This window comes from Neomonachus schauinslandi, chromosome 12, assembly GCF_002201575.2.
Source record: "Neomonachus schauinslandi chromosome 12, ASM220157v2, whole genome shotgun sequence".
NCBI classification, from domain to species: Eukaryota; Metazoa; Chordata; class Mammalia; order Carnivora; family Phocidae; genus Neomonachus; species Neomonachus schauinslandi.
Window position 1 is genome coordinate 10,184,077 of NC_058414.1, and position 21,213 is coordinate 10,205,289.

Consider the following 21,213-nt stretch of genomic DNA (forward strand, 5'->3'; position numbering starts at 1 on the left):
AAACACTAAATATTTCACTCCATTCTCTTCTTGCTTGCATGGTTTCTGAGGAAAAGTCAGATTAAGGTGTTATTTTACTCTGGTTTCTTTCAGAGTTATCTTTGATTTTCTGTAGTTTGAATTTGATATGTCGAGGTGTAGTTTTTTGGTATTTATTCTGCTTGGTGTTCTCTGAACTTTCTGGATCTATGATTTTAGTGTCTTAATTTGGGGGAAATTCTCAGTCATTGTTTCAAATATTTCTTTTGCTCTTTACTCTCTTTCTTCTCCTGGTATTCCCATGACATGTACGTTGTCCCACAATCCTTGGGTATTATGCTCTGTTGTTGTTTTTTTATTTAAGCCTTTGTTCTCTTTCCTTTTCGGGTTTTTGAGGGTTCCACTGAGATATCCCCAAGCTCAGAGATTCTTTCCTTGGCAGTGACCACTCTTCTAATAAGCCCATCTCAAAAGCATTCTTCATTTCTGTTATAGCAATTTTGATCTCAAGCATTTCTTCTTAGGATTTAATCTCTCTCCTTACATTGCCTATCTGTTCTTGCATACTGTCTACTTTATTCCCTAGAGTCCTTAGCATATAAATCTTGGAGAAAGCATATAAATCACAATTGTTTTAAATTCCCAGTCTGAGGATTCTAACATCCTTGCCATGTCTGGTTCTTATGCTTGGTCTGTCTCCACAAATTGTATTTTTTTTTATTTTTAGTATGCCTTATCATCTTTTCCCTGATAGCTTGACATAATACACTGGGTAAAAGGAACTGCTGTAAATAAGCCTCTAGTAATGTGGTGGTGAGACGGGGGGGAAGGAGAACATTCTTTAGTCCAATGATTAGAACTGTCTTTTAAGTGAGAGTGTGAAGTTTGAAGGGGTTCAGGACACTTTGGCAAGTGGGTTATTTTGAGCTGAAGGCACTTGAGAACCTGTGGGCTCAAGAGAAACTTTTTCCCTTCCTTTAACATCACAGAAGAATCTAAGTTGGGGGTCTTTCCCAGAATAAGGGTTATTAGCAGAGATAAATTTTATCTGAGTTACTCATGGTATGGTAGGACAAACATCCAATTGCCAAACATCTGTGATAAGAAGATAGGAATGTTAGAGATTCCTAGAGGTAGGGATGCTCCTATCCTCTGAAATCCTAAGCCCTTACTCCCTTTTCCTTAGTTCAGAATGGCATATATACCTCATTTTTTTCCTGACTGTCTTTGGAATTTCCATGTCTGTGTGGATTCCCCATATGTACACTACTAAATTTGGTGTCCCCCTGTTAATCTGCCTCATGTCAATTTGTTCCTTAGTCCAGCTAGGTGGACCTTTGAAGGGACACAAATTCTTGCTTCCCAACAACTTCACAAGTGTTTCTCTGTATTTTTCTCCTCTATTAGGTGAGACAGGATAGCTAGAGGGGGCTGAGTTGGGTATTTCCTTCCCCCCCCCCACACCTCGGTCACTTAGGCTCTGGTAATAATCCAGCAGGTTAGACTCTGGTTAACTAGTTTCCACTGAGAACAGGCTTTGTTAAGAAGAACAGAGTGCTCTGAGGTAGTTCAAGATGTTCCTTTTCCCCTCCCTCTGCCAGAAGTATGAGGGTATTTTTTCCTGATATTTAGTGTCAGAACCTGGTTGAGCTCCTGGAGATAAATCTCTCAGAATCATGGTGGCCCCCTAAGACTAGGTCCCTGGAGTTTCTAATTCTCAGAGTTGTCTGCACTGAGCCTCCAGCAGTTCATCAATTATAGTACAGGTTTTCTTACCTCAGCATGATTTCTGTGGCTGTTTCTTCTCATAAGTCTTTGCTCTGGTAAGCCATGACTCCCTGTATTTGCCAGTCCTGCTCACCAGTCCTGGGGGCAGCAGTTTGCCCTATGTCTTCCTCTCTCTTAAATACTCAGGAGGAGTTGTTGATTTTTCAGTCTGTTCAGCTTCCTATTTGTTAGATGGAGTGGAAATTTCTAAGCCTCTTGCATATAGAATCAGAAACCATCATGCAGAACCAAAACCTGGTATAATTTTTAACTTTATATATTATTTGGCTTCTGTGTAATAATATTTATGTCACATTTGCATGCCAAAGAATAAGTTAAAACTCTCAACAGAAGTACATTTCTGTTCATTTCCTGCAGCTTTACCTATTTCAAAGCTATATTATTAGGAGGAGGATAGAGGTTCGTGGCTCTTTCACTGGAGACTGTAATTTTCATCAATATAATATTATCATCCCTGTCACATTAAGAACCTTTTCCCAGAAAACAGTACTTGACTTGATAGTAAGCTGATTTTTATTATTTTTTTTATTTCTCACTTTTCTCTCTTAATCATTTACTTTATACACATCTTTTTAAAATATGATATACATGGGGTGCCTGGGTGGCTCAGTCAGTTAAGCGTCTGCCTTCAGCTCAGGTCATGATCCCAGGGTCCTGGGATTGAGCCCCGGATTGGGCTCCCTGCTCAGTGGGGAGTCTGCTTCTCCCTCTGCCTGCTTGCTCCTCCTGCTTGTGTGCTCTCCCTGTCAAATAAATAAATCTTTAAGTGTGATATACATAAATTTTGTAGTTTGATTCAGTTTGAGAATTTCTTAGGAGATATGTATTTATCTTTATTCTTGTAAGAGGTGTGTGATTTCAGGTATATATTTGGTTTTTGTCCTCAGTTTCTGGCACATTTCTTGAGTGATAAGATCATCTTCTCTTATTTTTATAAGCCCCTTTCAACCATGCCTGAATTTATGACGATGAGGTGACTCTTTGTGGGCCCTGAGCTTTAGGATAGGTCTGGTCACCAGAAAAACCATACACGTGATCAGAAGATTTGAACTTTCAGATCAATTGCCAATGGCCAATGATTTAATCAATCACACCTACCTAATGAAACCTCCATTAAAAACCCCTAAGGACAGGGTTCAGGGGAGCTTCCAAGTTGGTGAATAAATCCATATGCCAAGAGGGTGGTGCACCCCAACTCCACAGAGACAGAGGCTCCTATGCCTCAGGGACCTTTTAGGACCTTGCCCTATGTATCTCTGGCTGCTAACTGGAACGCTTTATGATACACTATAATATTAAGTATAGTGTTTTTCTGAGTTCTGTAAGTCTTTCTACTAAATTATTGAACACCAGGGGAAGGAGTCATGCGAACCCTGGAATTTATACTTGGCTGGGAAGAATTTATAGTTGACCTGGGCACCCCATTTGTAGGTAGGGCCTAAAGTGGGAGCAGTGTGGTGGGACTGAGTCCTTAAGCTGTAGGGTCTATGCTAACTCTGGGAGTTAGTGTCAGAAATGAACCGAACTTTTGGACCCCCAGCTGGTGTTGGAGAATAGGAAAAGCACATGTTTAGTGTCAGAAAAAAGACAAGGCATTTTAATCTTATTAGTGTGAGCCTTGTGAAATTGCAGTTTTTGTAGATCAAAATAGAATATTAGCAATTATATACATTGTAACATACACTTGTGTTATCTGATGTAAGGGTTCTGTTTATGCTTTCTTTGCAGTGAGTATTATTGTTGTTATTTCCATTTACATATGGAAAAGCTGAGCTTTAGAGAGGTAAGGTAACTTCCCTCAGGTCAGAGAAATCAGCAGTGGCAAAACATGGATATAAACCTAAAAAGTCTGAAGCAAGAGCCTATAGACTTTATCCACTCTGCTGAAATTCCTGGTATTACTGACCCTCAACGTCTTGTTTTTACTAATAATATCTCATATTATTAAAATTAATAATGCAAATAAAATAAATTACCATCAAGTTTGCTTGGTCTACGTGACTATGCTTTGTCTTGGTTTTCTACCTCTTCATCACTAGAGGTTTGCTACTATCCCTCCATCCGAGTCAGAACTCTGACCTGATCCCTATGCCTCCTGCTAGGGGTCCTAACCAGCCCTGCTAATATCAGCCTCCTTACCTGGAAGGCCGAATCCTGCTTAGATGTACAAATCCTGGAGCATAACCAAGGAATCATGAGTTAGTAGATGATGTTTAAAAAAAGGCTACCTAAATGCTGCATTTCTGAATTTCCCTCTCATTACACATTAAACTCTCTGAGAAGTCCTGCAGCAAAGAAATCAGATTATATTTATTCAACCCAGTGTTTCTCAAGCTTACTTGACCACAGAAGTCTTTTATGGACAACTACTAATATCTAACCTTGGAATATCAACACACATAACCATATTTATGTAAACATCTGTTTGTGTCTTGTTCATTTGGGTGGCCCCACAGTTCTTGCTATGGTAATCAGTTAAGGTTCACAGAATGAATGAACAATGGAAAGAACCAGCAAATGCCTAGTAGTAATACTGTAACACAAATTGTTAATTCTGGAACAGGAAGAGAGTCGACATTTTTCCTTTTTGTTTCCTGATTTCTGTATCAATTATACTAAAATGTTTAGATCTCAGGTTAAAATTGAGCCTTACAGAGCATAAACAGAATCAACAAATGATTCGTAATACTTATCTGTATCCATTTTTTTTTCCCTTTGAGGGGAGGGGAGAGGGAAACCATATGTAGAGAAGGGAGGTAAAGAGGAGAATGCTCTCTTCTAGGAAATATTGCTTTTAGTGCAGTAGCTTTTACTAACCAATTACTCCCTTGACACACATTAGGCTAATGCGTTAATTATTAATTATTCCAGTATTTTACTGTGGGATTAGTAATTGGGAGAAATTACTTTGGTGCTCATCTTTTACTCTACTAAATTTTTACTTGGCTTGAACTGTAATTCTTCCTTTGTATGGTGCTCAATAGACCTCTCCTGCCACACATGGTTCTGTGACCAACACAATAGCTCTGCACATTTATTATTGTGGGTAGTAGGATAAAGCAAATAGCCAGTCATTATTCTTTTCCTTGAAGACTCTCAAAATATTTATGAGAGCCTACTACAGATCTAGGGTGTGCAATAACTTGAAGAACAGTTGCCCAGAAATACAGGAGATGGTTTGCAAGGTAATGAGCAGTATACTTTAAATGTTACAAAGATTGTTCTGGAAAGATGAACTAAAAAGTATTAACTTGCTTTATTTTTCACACCTCTCCATATTAAATCATGAGGTCAGATTGTCTTGAAAGCAGATGGCATTAATTTTTATAATAAGAAAATCTTCCTCTCTTACCTAATTAACTGTAATTCATGTGTCAGCTCCCCAGTAAGTGCCCCTTCCTCAGGTACACTTCCTAAATCCCAGTCTAGGTAAAGTGCCCCCCTTATGTGTGCTCATAGAGTAATGTTCTTTTCCTTCTGAACACCCATATAGGTTATGGTCTGAGTGACTTTTCTCTTTCAGTAGACTGTAAGCCTGGAAAATCAGGACTGGCTTTGCTCACCATTTTATTCCTTGCATATAGAACAGCATCTGGCCCAGAGTAACTACTCTACAAATATTTATGAGGGAATGAATCTATAGTATGAAAGTATCTGTAGTGTCCTCAGTTGTTTTCATTTCAAAATCTCTGGCTTGAAAGTAGATGAGGAATCAATATAAATGGGTTAGCAATGTGGATTACATTGGGCACACATGTTGAGCTTTTAGACGCTTAATTCTTAAATAATATAGCATTGGGGCTCTAATTTTTAATCTATCATAATAATTAACCAAGACATTGTGCTCCCCTTCTTGACTTGTAATTATACTTTTCACACATGAATCCTAAGAAAACAGAAAGTGGATTACTGGACTGAGTAATACAGAGACACCACTGGGCAGCCCAGTCAGTAATGAGGAAGTGACCTGAGAGAAAGTAATTAAAAACCCCTCCCTCTAGTGACACCACAGGGCCTTGGGGATATACGTGACCATGGTGGACATAATTTTAGACAGATAACAGTTACAGTTGGTCCTGTGGTTTTCAAGAGAGTAGAGAGTGGCCATTTCTCTGGGAGGTAGGACCAGTGCTGGTGGAGAAGAGAGGAGGGATGATAATTCAATGGAGATGGAGCTGAGGGGGCCCTGGCTCCCACACACTTTGACATATCGTGTTCTGGGGGCTGGAGGGCCGAACTCTCTGCTGAGGAAAAACAGTGGTGGAGGAGGCAAGGAGCTTTTTGTAGAGGTTTGCAGGAGTGTGGTGTCAGGAGACTGTGTATTGACTTAATGTTTGATAGATGTGCTTTCTAGTACATTCTGCAAAACTTCTTGACATAGCTTTCCAGTCTGAGCGTTTGTCAGGTATCTCCAAGAGGGCTGGGAAAGTAGAAAAGTGCCACCTGGCAATATTTCATAAAATAAATACCTTAGGGAAGTAGAGCAATGAAAAATTGCAGATACAAATACTATAATATAGGGTTAGTAGACCATGTCATATTTTCTTCTAACAATTACCTAAATTATGTTATTTTTTCAGTTAAGTGGGCCTTTATTATTTTGCTCTCAGTGGTCATTGAATCTCCATTAAAAAAACAAAAAAAAGGATCCTCTGTTTGGCCTCCTCAGATTTGAAAAAAACTAAAAATAAAACTAAATTAACGCTTGACCCAGGAAACAAAGATATTTCCCAGATAACTGTTAATCTAACAATTGACAGAGATTCATCAGCACTCAACCAAAAAATTTACCAGGGAAACTCTCCTTAATATGGGCTTTTAGTAGAAGTACAGCAGTCTTTCTATAGAGACCCAGGGCCCAAAGACCTGAGCCCCTTTCAGGTTGTGCAGTGAGCAGCTTTAAGCAAGCCCCTTGCTTCTGTATGTCCTTATCAAGTGAGGTTAAGATCATGTGAGAGCTCTGTGCACCCCTTAAGATCCGATGGAATGTCAAGGGAGATGATGTACGGCAAAGCACCTGGAAAACTGAAAGTACAAAGCAAACATAAAACACCATTATTATTATTCCCTATGCTGTACTTTTCACCCCCATGACTTATTTATTTTATAACTGGAAGTTTGTTCCTCTTAATATTATAGGTCAGCTATACTTCAGTGAAAAATAAAGTTTAAAAAATTAAAATAAAACACCCAGAATTATTAAAAGGGAAGATTCAAGTCTGCTGCAGACCTACCAGCAGCCAGAATAAAATAGTCGTATTTATTCTGACAATTTCTGTTAATGGGCTTCCACACAGACCCACATATAAAGTAAAGCTTATATTTCAGAAAAAGGAATGTAGATTTGTGCATATCCAGCAAGTGTGTAAATGGAACCTACATCATGCTCATCATCACCATCACTGCTCCCACCACCACCATCTTCCCCATCACCTAGTAAAGAATCTATTATCCATCATCATCGTCATCCCCATCCCCATCATCATCCTCACCATAACCTGTGTTGAGCAACTACTCCGTGTAAGGCATTTGACATTAATCTTTCTCTTTGTGTTACCATTAAGTTCTCTCAAAAACCCACGTTATTATCCCCATGTGACTGGTTTCCAAACTCAGCTGTGCTTCAAAATGACCTAAAAATTTTTCAGAAATCTAGATGCTTGCGTCTTGGCAGAAAGCTACTAAAGTAAGGTCTCTCTACTGGTGGATCCCAGGCAGCCGAAAATGTATTTCCAAGCCCTACAGACAATTCTACTGAGCAAGTGAACTTGCAGATGACTGGGTAAGTAACTTCCTCAAGGTCACATAGCTGGGAGCAAAACAGGACCCTAGATGTTGGCCACTGGACTCCCATGTCAGCTCTTAACCACTTTTCTGGCTCGCTGACTGGTGATAACATTCTGTTTAATTTAACAACTGTTTTTTAGTGACTTTAATCGGTTTTTCTACGTTCTACATCCACTGTTGAAGTACACGGCAAGATTACTTTTTCCCTAATGACCATTTAGATGTTTTGATGAATTACTTAGTTCCCAAGGACATTTTATACTGTGGTCAATGCTTAGAGGTCTACGTGAATTTCCTGAGAATCTTATTAAAATGCAGATGTTGACTTAGCCTTTCCCGAGTGGGCCTGGCAGTCTGCATTTCTAAGCTCCCAGCTGATGCCAAAGTTGCTGGTTTCTGCATAGAGGCAGCTGCAACCCTGGGGTGGCTATGAAGAGATCCACTCCCAGAAAATGAGCCTAGGAGTGAGGGTCAGACTGCCCCTCACTGACAGGGATACTGACCAGGGCGAAATGTTGTAAAAGACACTCAGACGTGTGCTTCTGACATGAGGAGGGACACGTGCAGCAGGGGAGAGGGCATCACCTAGTAAAGAATCTAGTATCCATTATGGAGTAGGGAAGGGTTATTTAAGTGAAAATTACACTAACGTATTGATTAGGGGGACTGCAAACATATGGTTATGACAGTTATGTACATTTGGAAATATCCAAACATTGGTTGAACCAGTTGAGACAAGGAGGAGGACACTCCTGAACGCTGACATTTTTGGGAGGTGAGCTGAGGATCCCAGGGCATGTGCCCCATGGAGCATCGGGTCTAGCTCAGAGGACACTGCCTCTTGGAATTGCTGGGGTCTCACTCTGATGCCAGGTAATGAATGGCATCATACTCTGAAAAAGCTCATTGAAATGAAATAAATGTTAATTGGAACAAAATAACATACTTTGGTTAATCGCATTTTGAGGAAGAGAAAGGCTGGGAAGGTTTAGGTGGGCTGAATTGATAAAGGACAAAAGATGATATAATGAGAGAATGGACTTGAGTTTTAATTAGGCAGGAGTGTAACTGACTCATAACTCCAAGAGCATCTTAGTTACTTAGACCTGCAACTGTCATGCATGAAATCATTCAGTCCCCTGCTCTGCTGGGCTATGTGAGACCAGGTGGGAAGAGAAAGCTCCACAGTGTCCATCCAGGAAGGAAGGCTCCCTCATACTGGAGACACCACTACTCTGAGCATTGCAGCGTTGGCATCAAAACAGGCTGAAGCCAGGGCTGCCTTCAGAGGCCAGCAGGAGGGGAGCTAAATGGGAACAATGACAATCAGAAGGTCATATACCCCCTGACTCAAGAGGGACCTCCTGACAGTTACTGCCAAGCAGAATGTGGACCAAATACTGTAAGAACTATTGATTTTTTTTTTTCAAAAGAAGCTCAGATTTTGAATTTTTATATAGAATTGTCTGTTTTTTAATAAATTCGTCAACAGAATCAAACTCTTCCTCAAAATAAAACCCACAACAACTACAAAAGACACTGGCAGCCAAATAAAATAATCTTGCCAGGGAGCATAGAAGTGATGACTTCTGGGTTAAATTTTTATGCAAGTTCAGAGATAACATGAGTTTTTGGAGATTATACCCAAAGGTGGGGTGCAATGACAAAGCAGGCAAACACAGGGTGTCCCTGGGTCCTCTCTTCTCCACCCATCCTTACCCTGCTCTCTCTTTCTTCGTAGAACTTCCCAGTTCCTGACATCATACTGTATACTTACTTTAATTTCTGAAAAACCCCTCCCCCCAACTAGAAAGAAGTCCCCATGAGGGTAGGGGACTGTTTCTTCGTGGCCGTGTCTCCAGTACAACTGTGTCTGGCATGTAGTAGGTGCTCAATGAATAGGTGCCAAATTAATAATGAAAGACGGGTCCATGTCTCCATCTACATCGTCCAAACCAGGATGAGCCTGTGTCCCAGGACCCTTATTCTGGGGTCTGATATCTTATTCCTAGCAGCTCATGAGGCCAGAGTGACACGGATAATCTATATCCAAAACTTTAACAGAGAATAAAATATTCCAAAATCCTATTTCTACTTTGTGGAAAAAAAAAATCTGCAAGAGACAAAAGAAAATACGTATCCATTCATGGTACAGTATATATTTAGCCGTGATCATTACAATACTGACTTATTGCCTGAAATCATGTAAAACAGGAACCTTCATTAAGGAAGCATAACTAAGCACACAGACCCAGAACCCACATCTGCTGACATGCAGCGCCGGACCCAGACAGCAGCAGGATACCAGTGATGCTGTGTTGTCTAAGAATTCTGCACAATGCAAATGGGCAGAAGGGGATAAAAAGCAGTACTAAGGGACTTCTAGTTCTTGCTGAGAAAGAAGATTCAGGTTCTAAATCCAGCACTACCAAGAAGAGAGGTATCTTGTTTGCGGCCACATATAAAGCTGGCACTCCCTTGCTTGAACAAAACCACTTACTACACTCTACTTCAAACAAGCAAAGCTCAAAACAATTAGCTACACATGCACGTTTTCGGCCACCTGCTGTCTGAGGAAAATAGCTATGCAATGTGCATGCCCTAGTTTAAAGCAATCTTTGAGGTCCACACAAAAGCATCCTTCCCCTACCTGTCTCCCTTTCTAAAGTTGAGTCCACAAAGAGACTAGAAATAACTAGAAATACATTTCCCTTTAAGTGAGAGAGAAATATGTTTAAAGGACAGTCCAGACCTTTTACAAAAGCACTTACTTTGAAAGAACAGGACAGATTATGTATTCAAAACAAGACACCTTCTAAAGAGCACACCAAGAGGACGTTCAATGCCAGCGCCTTGCTCTGTGTTGGAGGCTCTGGTCCTGCTAGGCCGGGTTAACAGAAAGAGGTGAGCCGGTGTGGCCTCTTCGGCTCGGGCTGCTGCGTCAGGATGACACTCAGAACAATTATTGGGACAGGCTGTGAGCGAGTCAGCAGGACAGTTTTATTTCTGTGCTGAGATTGCTGCTTCTTCTTTTTTTTTTTTTTAAGATTTTATTTATTTATTTGAGAGAGAGAATGAGAGAGAGAGAGAGCATGAGAGGGGGGAGGGTCAGAGGGAGAAGCAGACTCCCCGCCGAGCAGGGAGCCCGATGCGGGACTCGATCCCGGGACTCCAGGATCATGACCTGAGCCGAAGGCAGTCGCTTAACCAACTGAGCCACCCAGGCACCTGAGATTGCTGCTTCTTAATGTGAAAATACTGGGGGCAAAGCTCCCCCCAGGTATTAGACGGAGCCAGCGCTCCCCAGATGATCTGGGCTCCGACGGGGGTGAGGAGGGGGTACCCATCACTTGTTGGGGGGCAGAGGGCAAGCAGCCCCTGAAGGAGACCTCGTCTGTCAGGTCGGACCCCTTCTAGGTTCGCCTAAGGATATTGGTCTCTTTGATGTAGTTCCTTGACTCTGCCAAGGGCATGACTCAGCTCACCCACTAGCAGTGCTGGGCTACATAATTTCTCTCTCAAGGTCCAATAAGGCTGAATTCAAGGCATTGAGTGGAGAAGAGCTGGGGGGAGAGCTTGGTGGTCTCCAACTCAGTGAAGTCTAGAGCTTGTGGCTTCACGTGCAGGGAGATTTAGAGCTTATCTCTTCAGTAGTTACTGCAATATGGTGGCTTAAGACTTCAGAACCTGAAATCTATGAGGGGGTGAGAAATGGGGGAGGAGGGGGAGGAGGAGAGCAGTGGATCTTTCAATTGAGTTCCCAAGTCAATAAATGGAGAGAATTAATGATTCTCTATTGCTGGTTTTCTACTGGTGTCAAGATGACAAATTGTGGGGTAGAATTAAAGGCCTCTGATGACTTTGCATTTATGCCTGAATGACACTGTAACTGAAAAGCAAGACAGAGATATAGTGGCTATTTAGGGAAGCTGGTTGTGGGCTTCAGATGCCCAAGGATCCACACCTCTGTCTACTAATACATTCTAGATACAGAGCTCACCTCCAGGACATGATGGTGTGGGGATAAGGTGTAGGAAACTTTGGGATCATTTTCAGTTTGGAAAACTTTAAGCAAGAACACTAAAGTTATGGGGCACCTGGGTGGCTCAGTCGGTTAAGCGACTGCCTTCGGCTCAGGTCACGATCCTGGAGTCCCGGGATCGAGTCCCGCATGGGGCTCCCTGCTCGGCGGGGGGTCTGCTTCTCTCTCTGACCCTCCCACCTCTCATGTGCTCTCTCTCTCAAATAAATAAATAAAATCTTTAAAAAAAAAAAAAAAAGAACACTAAAGTTATGAAGACATGCAATTTCTTTTTATCATACAGAGTTTGAGGTGAATGAACAGACAAGGAACATTCTGTTTCAGGAGGGGTGTGCAGTCAGTCTCAGGCAGACGTGAAGCTGGGTGGAGCAGAGGCTGACCACCCCCCCCCCCGCCCCAGCTCCCTTAAGTCCTGCCTCTCTGGATGATCTGGGATAGCACACAACCTCTCTGGGCTTCACTTCCTACATGAGGAGTTTTTAAGATTCCCCAAATCTTAATGCCCTATTCTTCCGAGTCCTGACTTCTAGCACATGCCCTGACACAGAGAGAACTCTAATGAGCCAAGTTTGTCTCCCTATTTCTTCCATTTCCCTCTGTCCCTCCACGGAAGGCAGTGAATTCCAGCACAGGACCTCATCTTAGTTCTGCCTCCCTATTCCAGCTGCTTCTGACCAAATTCTGAAAAGCCCAGAACCTATTTTTTAAAGTTTTTGGAGAGTATGGCAAACAATGGAGATAAGGACTCATTGCTTCCAGCTGCCAACTCCTTCAGGGACACCTCAGCTTATGAGGTGTGGTCATGGTCTTCTTACAGCGCTCTGAGCTTGGTGGGGGTCCAAGTGCCTGGCCGTTCCCCACCCAACATGCGTGTTTCTGAGCAGGCAGGCTTTTCTCCTGAGGGTCCCACTGGGTGGAAGAGACTGTCAGGCTGAAGCTCCCAGCCCATTTTCTTTCCTCCCTTTTTCTTTCACAGGTGTTACTTCTCTCTTGCACAACCATATGTATGCCCTGGGGGACCTAACAGACACAGAGATGCTAGTCATTGCAACATGTAAGTCCTAATGTCTATTTGTTTGCTTTTCCATAAAGGACCTTTCACAGGCTTTAGGAAGCCTATCTTTGAGCAATAAGATCCTCTTTGTAGCATAAGGATCTGCAGTGTAGATTTCTGTTCTGTTCTCATTCACCCATACAGAGAGGTTTAACTCCCATCAGTTCTAGCCAGCGGTTCTCAACTAGGGGTGCATATAAGAATCACCCCAGAGACTTTTTCAAAATGCAGATGACCAGGTTGCACATGCAAAGCTATACTTGGTGATCTGAGACGGACCCCTTGTTGAGAACCACTAGTCTTAGCATGAAATTTCCCCTTATTTGGGCTTCTTGCAGAGATTAGCATTCATCCTGCTGAGGATCATTCCAGAACCTGAAAAGTGTATCTGCATTAAATGGTCAGATATCTACATTAAGTGATCTCTCGTTCATCTCCAGATATTTTTGTAAATCCAGCTAGTAAAGCAGGCTTCTTTTGGACCATGGTAAATCTTCTTGGAAAATATTACAGAAAGGCATAGGAAACCTTGGGATTATTTTCAATTTTGAAGATCTAAACAAAAAACACAAAAGTAATGGGGCTGTAACATTTCCTTTATCATGCAATTTGGGACAAGGAGTTTTGCACTGACTTTCCACAGAAACTGGGAATAAGGTTGCTGTGTTCTGTCCCTTTGGGTTCTAAGGTCATTGTTGTGTAGGAAGTTGTGGTTATGCTCATATTTCACAAGCTAAGTCCTTTGGGAACATCAGTCTGATCTCTGTCTTCTCCCTCCTGTTAATCAGGGAGAGCTCACTCACATAAATGTCAAGGGAGAGTATTAGGACATTGTGTTTCTCGGATTGCTGAATAAAATCCCCTGAGATGATCTGTGTGCCCACTTAGCTTTGCAGTTATGTTCGAGGCAAAGCTTGTATCTGAAGATACACATAAGCTGAGATTCTCTGGGACAGGGAAGCCCTAACTTTCGAAGGATACCAGTCCTGAAAAGAGGAAAGTGAGAACATTCTCCCAGAATGTTAAATGCATCCAAAAGGTATTTTTAAGACTTCCTATTGTATCTAGGGTGCCTGGGTGGCTCAGTCGTTAAGCGTCTGCCTTTGGCTCAGGTCATGATCCCGGGGTCCTGGGATCGAGCCCCGCATCGGGCTCCCTGCTCGATGGGGAAACCTGCTTCTCCCTTTCCCACTCGTCCTGCTTGTGTTCCCTCTCTCGCTGTCTTTCTCTCTGTCAAGTAAATAAATAAAATCTTAAAAAAAAAAAAAGACTTCCTATTGCATCTTTATAGCGAAAGAGAAAAACCAGAAGTCCCAGGGGAATGTAAACAGACAAGAGTGCTATGCATTGGGAAAAGCATTCTCTTAAAGAAAGTCCAGTCTTCCTCAAAGGGGAAGACTAGTTGGTGGGTAGCTGAGTAAACTCAGAGAAATAAAGCTGCTGCTGACAGCACAACAAACTGGGAGACACAATAAGAAAAGCTTAACATTATAAAGTGAAACATTTAAAGTTACTGCATGTGATTGTCCCTGCACATTTGGCAGCACATGATTAAGTACTAATTTAATGCTTCCTTGAACACAACACATAAAATGCTCATTCCCTAAGTGCATTACTCTAAACTTACTAATTAAGACAGCTCCCCTGTGGGTGAGTTGGAAGCAGTGCCCTGCGGTGGGAGAAAGACCCGAGTTTGAGGACTGCATGCCTCCTGCAAGCTGATGAATGCCAAGATGCTCACTGAACATCTCAGGGCTCCGCTCTCCTTACTGCAGGGCTATTTCACGGATTAGCTGAATATGCATGTGGATATGCTTAGTACATTTGGGAAGTACTATGCAGATGTGAGCTTTTAATTATTTTTTAGACAAAAGCCTCATTTAAGGGTTGCCACGCTAGGGCCTGTGGATGGAGATTCCAGCTCAGACAGGCAGGTCCCTGCCCCTCACTTACCCACCCGGAGACTCAGCAGTGATATGGCCCTTTATGCCCAGTTCCCTCGAAAATAAGTTGGGAACAATGGTCATACCTACCTCTTCATATTGTTGCGGGTAGAGAGGATTCATGCAGAAAAAGCATCTAACACATATCATGACATATAGTGTCCACTAATGTGAACTATGATTATTATAAACCAGGGGCTCTCACCGACAGTTGTGAAGCTGTGAAATACGGGAAGGAGGGGACTTGGCATGAAGTCTGCAGGGATCTGGGGAAAGCCCTTCCAGGGAGAGCCCCCACCACCCACCGCCGGCCGCAAGAGGCCCCCTCCAGTGAACTGGCAACCTCCTGGTGGCTGGCCTGACCGAGTCAGCAGGAGACATTGCTGTCCTGGTCTCCATGTGAATTTCCGTGCAGCCACATCAACGGTAAGGTAATTCCCCACAGCCCAGCAGAGTTCTCAGCTGTAGCTTTGGAAGGACCATCACAGAGTGCTTGTTTCCAGGTACAAAGTCACTTGCGACAACTATAGGTTCACATCACACAAGGGAAACTTGACATGCAAAAGACATCATCTCAAAATGGAGCACGGTCGTTAGGGGAGGATGCAGGTGGCAGGGGAGGGACGGGTGATGGATCTCAAATGTCAGAGCTGCACTTGAGAGAATTCCTGGGCCGGGCAACCACGGTGGGCTGTGGGCTGGGACACATTCCATTATGAGTGGAGTGGGTATATAATGGAATGACATGGATGGGTTCTTATAATCAGAAAAACACACTGACCTTCACACTACACAGGTGCAGCAGCATAATGACCCACCACGTGTACGCGCATCAATTCCTGGGGAAAAGTCCAACGAGGTTAACTCAGCGTGTATCCCAAGCAAACAAAATCAGCGACATTACCCGAAAGAAGAACGTTGTGTCCCCACCCCCACCGAGATACCTGGCTTGGGCAATCAACATGTAAAAGGAAGAATTGCACGAGGATCATAATCATTTTCATGAAGTGGACAAAATGTAGCAAGCAACATTATTTTATGGCATGAGTAATTTGATTTAGATCTTAAAATTTAATGTTAAGGAGTGAGAATCATGGGACTAGAAAAAAAATCTTTGTTTTTTCTTTTCAGGAAATAAGGATTTGGCATGGGGTTTGTGGGGAGAGGATTTGGCATGGGGTTTGTGGGGAGAGGACGGGAAAACTACCTAAAAGCATCCTCACACGTGCTCCACTTGTCAGTCTCCCTCAACCACAAAGGAACCGGATCTATGGCTAAACTGCTGGAAATATCACTGACTCATCTCAGTGCACTTACTCAGATGTGAAAGGTTCAAGAGGGAGTAGTGTCCCTTACATGGCCAGTAGAGTATTGCCCCAAATAGCAATCACTGGTCACACCATCTGCATTTTAGTATAGAGAAACCATGGCAAAAATTAGGAGTTTAAAGGAGAGATGCCAGACATAGGAAAATTGCTGATGGTATTCCACCAGGGTCTTATTAATCCCAGTATCACTGTGGTTCATGAGTCTTTATTCTGATTTTATGGACTCATCTTCCTCTGAAGTTAGAGTTGCTAGGAAAGGAGAATCAATACGGTCTCACTCCAGAAAAGAGTGGTATATGATATCAGCTTTCCAAAAAACCCCAATGAAACCTGAAGCTTTGCTGACAAATGGGTTTGTGTAAGAAACAAGTCGCAAGCTTGCATTCTGAATGCATAGATTATATTCTCATCCCTGATCCAAGCAGATTTGCACAGGAGAGAGAATTTAAGGTCCATGTACTCAGATCCTGCTGTGTGCCCTTCCCGCCCATTCTGGACTCTATCTGGGGCCTTTCCCTACGGTGGCCACTGGCTTCCCAGGTGATCCTCAGGCTGCCCCAGCCCTGCCCCATATGCAGGCTCTTCCTCACTCACCTTTTCCATGTTGGAGGTCCTCAGACCCTCCTATATTCACAGTAGGGGCCCATATTCCCATCCATGGCCTCAATTACTACCTGAGCATTGACAATTCCCAAATTCCCATGACAACTCAGAGCTCTCATCTGAACTCCAAACCAACATCCACTGGGGCTTCTCACAGCCCCCAGTCACAGTGCAAAAGGAAGTTAGGATCTTCATCCTCAAACCCAAAGCCCAGACTCAGTAACGGTTCCTTACCCACTAGGTCTCCCTGTCAGTAACTTTTTTTCCCCCTGTCAGTACCTTTTGCTACTCCTTCTTAACCATTCTAGAATCCATTGCTTCTTACCATTTCTACTCCTTCGTCATGGCCCAAGCGTCTCTCCTACCCAATCTCTGTTGACTCAAATCAGTCTCCTCACCCTACCCATGCCCCACATACATTCTCTACAACAGGTAGAATGCTTTTTATAAAAGGACATCAGACTGTGGCACTTCTTTGTTTTAGTGGCCTCACACTTCTTTCAGGCGAAAGTTTGAGACTGCAAAAGGGATCTGGCCCTGCCTCCTCCCTCCTTCCCCCTGCCTGCCTCCCCACACCCCGTGCATGGCCCCCCAGCCACTTGGGGAGTTTTACAGTCTTCAGAGGCACTTGTTTCTCTTTCTCTTGGAGATGTCAGCATGCTGTTCCCTCTGTCTGAAACGTGCTTCCCTCAGCCCTCCTCCACAACCTTTAGTCCCCAGTCCCCTGGGCTCCTCAGCCAGAATAAATGCCCCTAGAACAATACCCTCTACTTGTTTTGGCATTTTTGAAAATAATTCTAAAGAACAATTTGTGTAATTTGTTTAATGTCTGTCTTGAGAAGTCAACCCAGAGTTCTCTGGTTGCTGGGGCTGCCATCCTCAATACTGAGCACAGACCTGGCATAAGGGCTTGCTTACCATGCGCAGTGAGATTTGGATGGATGAAAACGTTGCTGAATGATGGGGGACTGACTGTTTATGTCCTTGAGGAACTCACAATCTAGACTTTAGAAGATATAAAAGAAGCATCTTGATGCACCTGTCCCAAGCCAAATGTTGATCCAATTAATCAAACATGCATATGCACATTAGAAGAGTAAGCAGAACAGAAAAAAAAGACCATTCAAATTACACATTACTGACTTAGCACTTAACCTGGGGGAATACTGGTGTATTTTACTTTACAGTTTACTGTAAATTGTTTTTTTTTACAGTTTCCTAATAGTTTAGCTGCAAAACTTGACACTGGCGAAGAAGAATGAGAGCAGAGTGGAGACTTCATAAAGAAAGTGAATGGGGATTAAAAAGGATCCAGCTCTAGATCCCAAAATCTCATGCCACCCCACCAACCAGGACATGGATGGAACCTCTTCCGTCAAGAATAAGTTGGAACCCAAGGAAGTTAAGGAATGAAAAGAGGACCCAGTGACTGTCTACATGAGTGTAACCAGAAAATTGCTCTACCCTTTGCTTTTGGCCCATCTAAGCTTACAAATCCACCCAGGCTCTTCAAAGATTTTAAGTAGAGGTAACCCCAACAGGAAAAGACAATTGACAGTATTGGGGATCAACGAAGTTGTACCTTGAAAGTAACCTGAGATTAGACAATTCTTCCTTTAAATTCATGAGCATTTTTATGCAGTTATATCAATTTCTACTACTGTACTCAAGGGGCTATGACCCCTGGGGACACTCTCAGAGCCCACCACTACACAGGGCAAAAGGAAAATCAAGTGGGAAGGTCGCCTCTGAAGATCATTACAGCAGGGCCTGTGGTAGAAGCCCTAACAGCAGAGCAGGGATGGCATGGCAAGCACAGTCCTCAACGAGGCCAATCCTTCATGGTCCCCAAGTCAGCTCTCTGAGGCTCCAACATCCATGCACGTGCCCTGCAAACTAACCCTCCAACAGCACCATTCTAGTGATCAAGGCTGAAAGGTGCCAACACCCTGCTACCAGGTCACCAGGGTAGAAGTTACCATGATTAAAAATCAAATAAACCAGGTAAGATATCAATACAGGGCCAATATTGATCCTGCCCCTACCCAAATGAGCTCAGGTTAAAAACTAATACAGAAAGCGTAACACAGTGATTTATCATGTGCTAAAAAAATTTTTATTGTTTTTCTTCCCTCCTGCTCCATTTGGTCTGCATCTAGGAAGTGAAGGGTTTTTGAGGAAGAGAGCGATCTCATTGTGGGTGGAATGGATAAAAGGAAGCAATATAAAAGATGACAGATTTTTTAAAACCCTTTCTTGGTCATTATAGAAACAGTGTACATTTGCTGTTTAAAATGCCAACCCATACAGACAGTATGACAAAAAGTCACTCATAAACCTATCCCTGAAGAGATCTAGAGATTCTGGCTGGGAGTGGGTTTCTCATTTCTAAGAAGTGGTTTGAGGGAAGCCTAGTCAAGGTGCCACCTTCTGGGTGGCCAGGTCTCAGCAGGTCCCATGAGCCTGGGGGTGGGCATCCTGGGAAAGCCCCAGAGCTGCTGGCCTTCCAAGGAAGCTTGTGATATTTAAAAAGAATTTACACTTATTCTAAGTGGATGTATCTGATATCTTCAGAAAGCTGGTCAACTAGCACAATCACCCCCATAAAAGACTGCAATCGTGACTATCAATTATTTTAAGCTGTCCTCAGAATGGATGATTGACAATTAGGATCGATTGAATTCCAACAGGAGATGCCAAGTTGTATGCGGGCAATTCCAAATACAACACAACAGACCCGCCTGGAAGGACAAATTAAGCTCAACTGCACGTGTTTTGAATGAGATTTTTAAAAGCTTATTTCTCTTTGGAGACGAGAATATTGCACTCGCTGATTTGATAAAACAATTCTTGTTGAGAGATCCCAGCAACAAGCTGTGTCACTAGAACTTCCCTCATGTTGGTGTCACAGCAAGGACTCCTCTACTAACGTCAGTGCGACAATGAACTCACACAAATGAGTCTGGTCCTATTTTCAGTTTCATGACCATGAACTTGTCAGCACCAATGGGGGTCTAACCCGTCCGTCTCGTTTCATCCCGACCTCATTTCTTTCAGTCCCTCGACTTGATGCCATTTACGTTTTCAGGACATATAAGATTTACTATCACATAACCTTAAGGGCACCACTGTCATTGAATTCCTTTTGTGGGAGGAGGTGTCTTCATGAGTCACTACCTAGAGCATCATGTCATGCCATTAACGACTTACAGTGCCTTCCAAATTCTCAGGCCCTACAATTCATATAGATCATCGGTCTTAAATTAAAAAAAAAAAAAAAGAGGCTTTGACAAACTAGCGAGGCTTTTCTCGACAAACACTGATTCAGTGGCATACCCACAGAGCTACTCATTTTATTAGTATATTCTTATATTTTCATTTATTCATATACTTCTCCAGTTCTCTAGCATAACCATGACCAGATGTCTATTAATAATGATACACAGAAGGAAAATAAAGATGTCTTGACTTTAAACTTCCAAGTTCACCAAACTTCCCATTTGACATTTTCTTCCCAACCCAGTGATATGCTGATTCTAAGGAAGACTGGTTCCAAAGATGACCAGTTGTCCTTACAGGGACAGTTCCAACTCCACGAGCAAGCAACATAAATATGTGAGTGCAGCTACCTCCTCCCAGTACCTTGTTCCTCAGACCCCAACTCAGAGCAGCAGAGGGGCAATGCCAGGAGGAGGGGTGAGTTTGAGTCCTATAGCCAAGGTGGTGAGGACGAGTGGAGGCAGACCCCAGCAGCCCTCCTGCCAGGATCAGTGTTCACGGCATGAGCTGGGTCCACACCCCACCACTTTCATCCTTCCCAGGGCTGAGATTTACTGCTGCTCAGCCCACGGCTGCTTTTCCTCAACCTTCATGTTCTCTCCACAGGACATCTGTGGTGGGGAAACTCTCATAACAGAGCTCCATACTTGACTAACTCCACAACAAAGCTGTCTTCTAAGAATAATAGCTGATCCCAGGATGTTTTCATTAAAAACAGATTTCAGTGACAGACTATCAAAACATTTTCCTTGTACAATAAGCAGTATGATGGGGCAGAATTATGCAAAACATATGGGCTTAACACTGCCCTCAGCAGCTAGGAGCTCACTTACACTGTTTTCAATAGCTCATTTCACTCATGTATCACGGATATGTGCAGACTTAATCGTGCTCAGTGCTTTTCATGCTCCAAGTGGCAGAAGAAAAAGAAAGGCTGGTGAACTGCATTTTCAAATCTGTCACCAGTTGTCTCTGAGGGGTGGGGTTTGCCTGTATCCTTAGAGAGTCAGAGAGGTGCTAGGTAGCAAAGCAGGCTCAGAGTCGTTCATTTATTGACAGTTTACCACTTGCCCGGCATCATTTTAGCGTTGGAAAAACAGCGTGGTTAAGAGCTAATATCTAGTATTTATATAGCTTCCGATGCATCAGACCCCTTTCTAAGTGCTTTACATAGAGGAACTTCCTAACCCTTGCAGTAACCCTATGAGACAGTGGCTGTCTACAGTTTACAGGTGAGGAAGCTGGAGCATGGGGTGGTTATGTAACTTGCCACGGTGCCGTACAAAGAATAAGGAGCAGACCTAGGCATCAGACTCCAGAGAGCAGATAGACCTGGCCCCTGCCCTTTAGGAACCAATATAGACAGACCAGATCAACTGAATACACAACCTCTCTTAGAGCATTGAATTT

At 43.0% G+C, this 21,213-nt stretch overlaps 1 protein-coding gene across 1 annotated transcript in view; it reads right to left on the reverse strand.

The window, feature by feature from the left end:
* The window catches only part of HECW1 (HECT, C2 and WW domain containing E3 ubiquitin protein ligase 1), a 445,759-nt gene that overhangs the window by 285,510 nt on the left and 139,036 nt on the right, over positions 1 to 21,213 (reverse strand). Inside the window, exon 2 of the mRNA XM_021703699.1 lies at positions 15,375 to 15,432. Coding sequence (XP_021559374.1) covers positions 15,375 to 15,401 — 27 coding nt within the window. The 5' untranslated portion in view covers positions 15,402 to 15,432. The remainder of the gene's footprint in view (positions 1 to 15,374; positions 15,433 to 21,213) is intronic.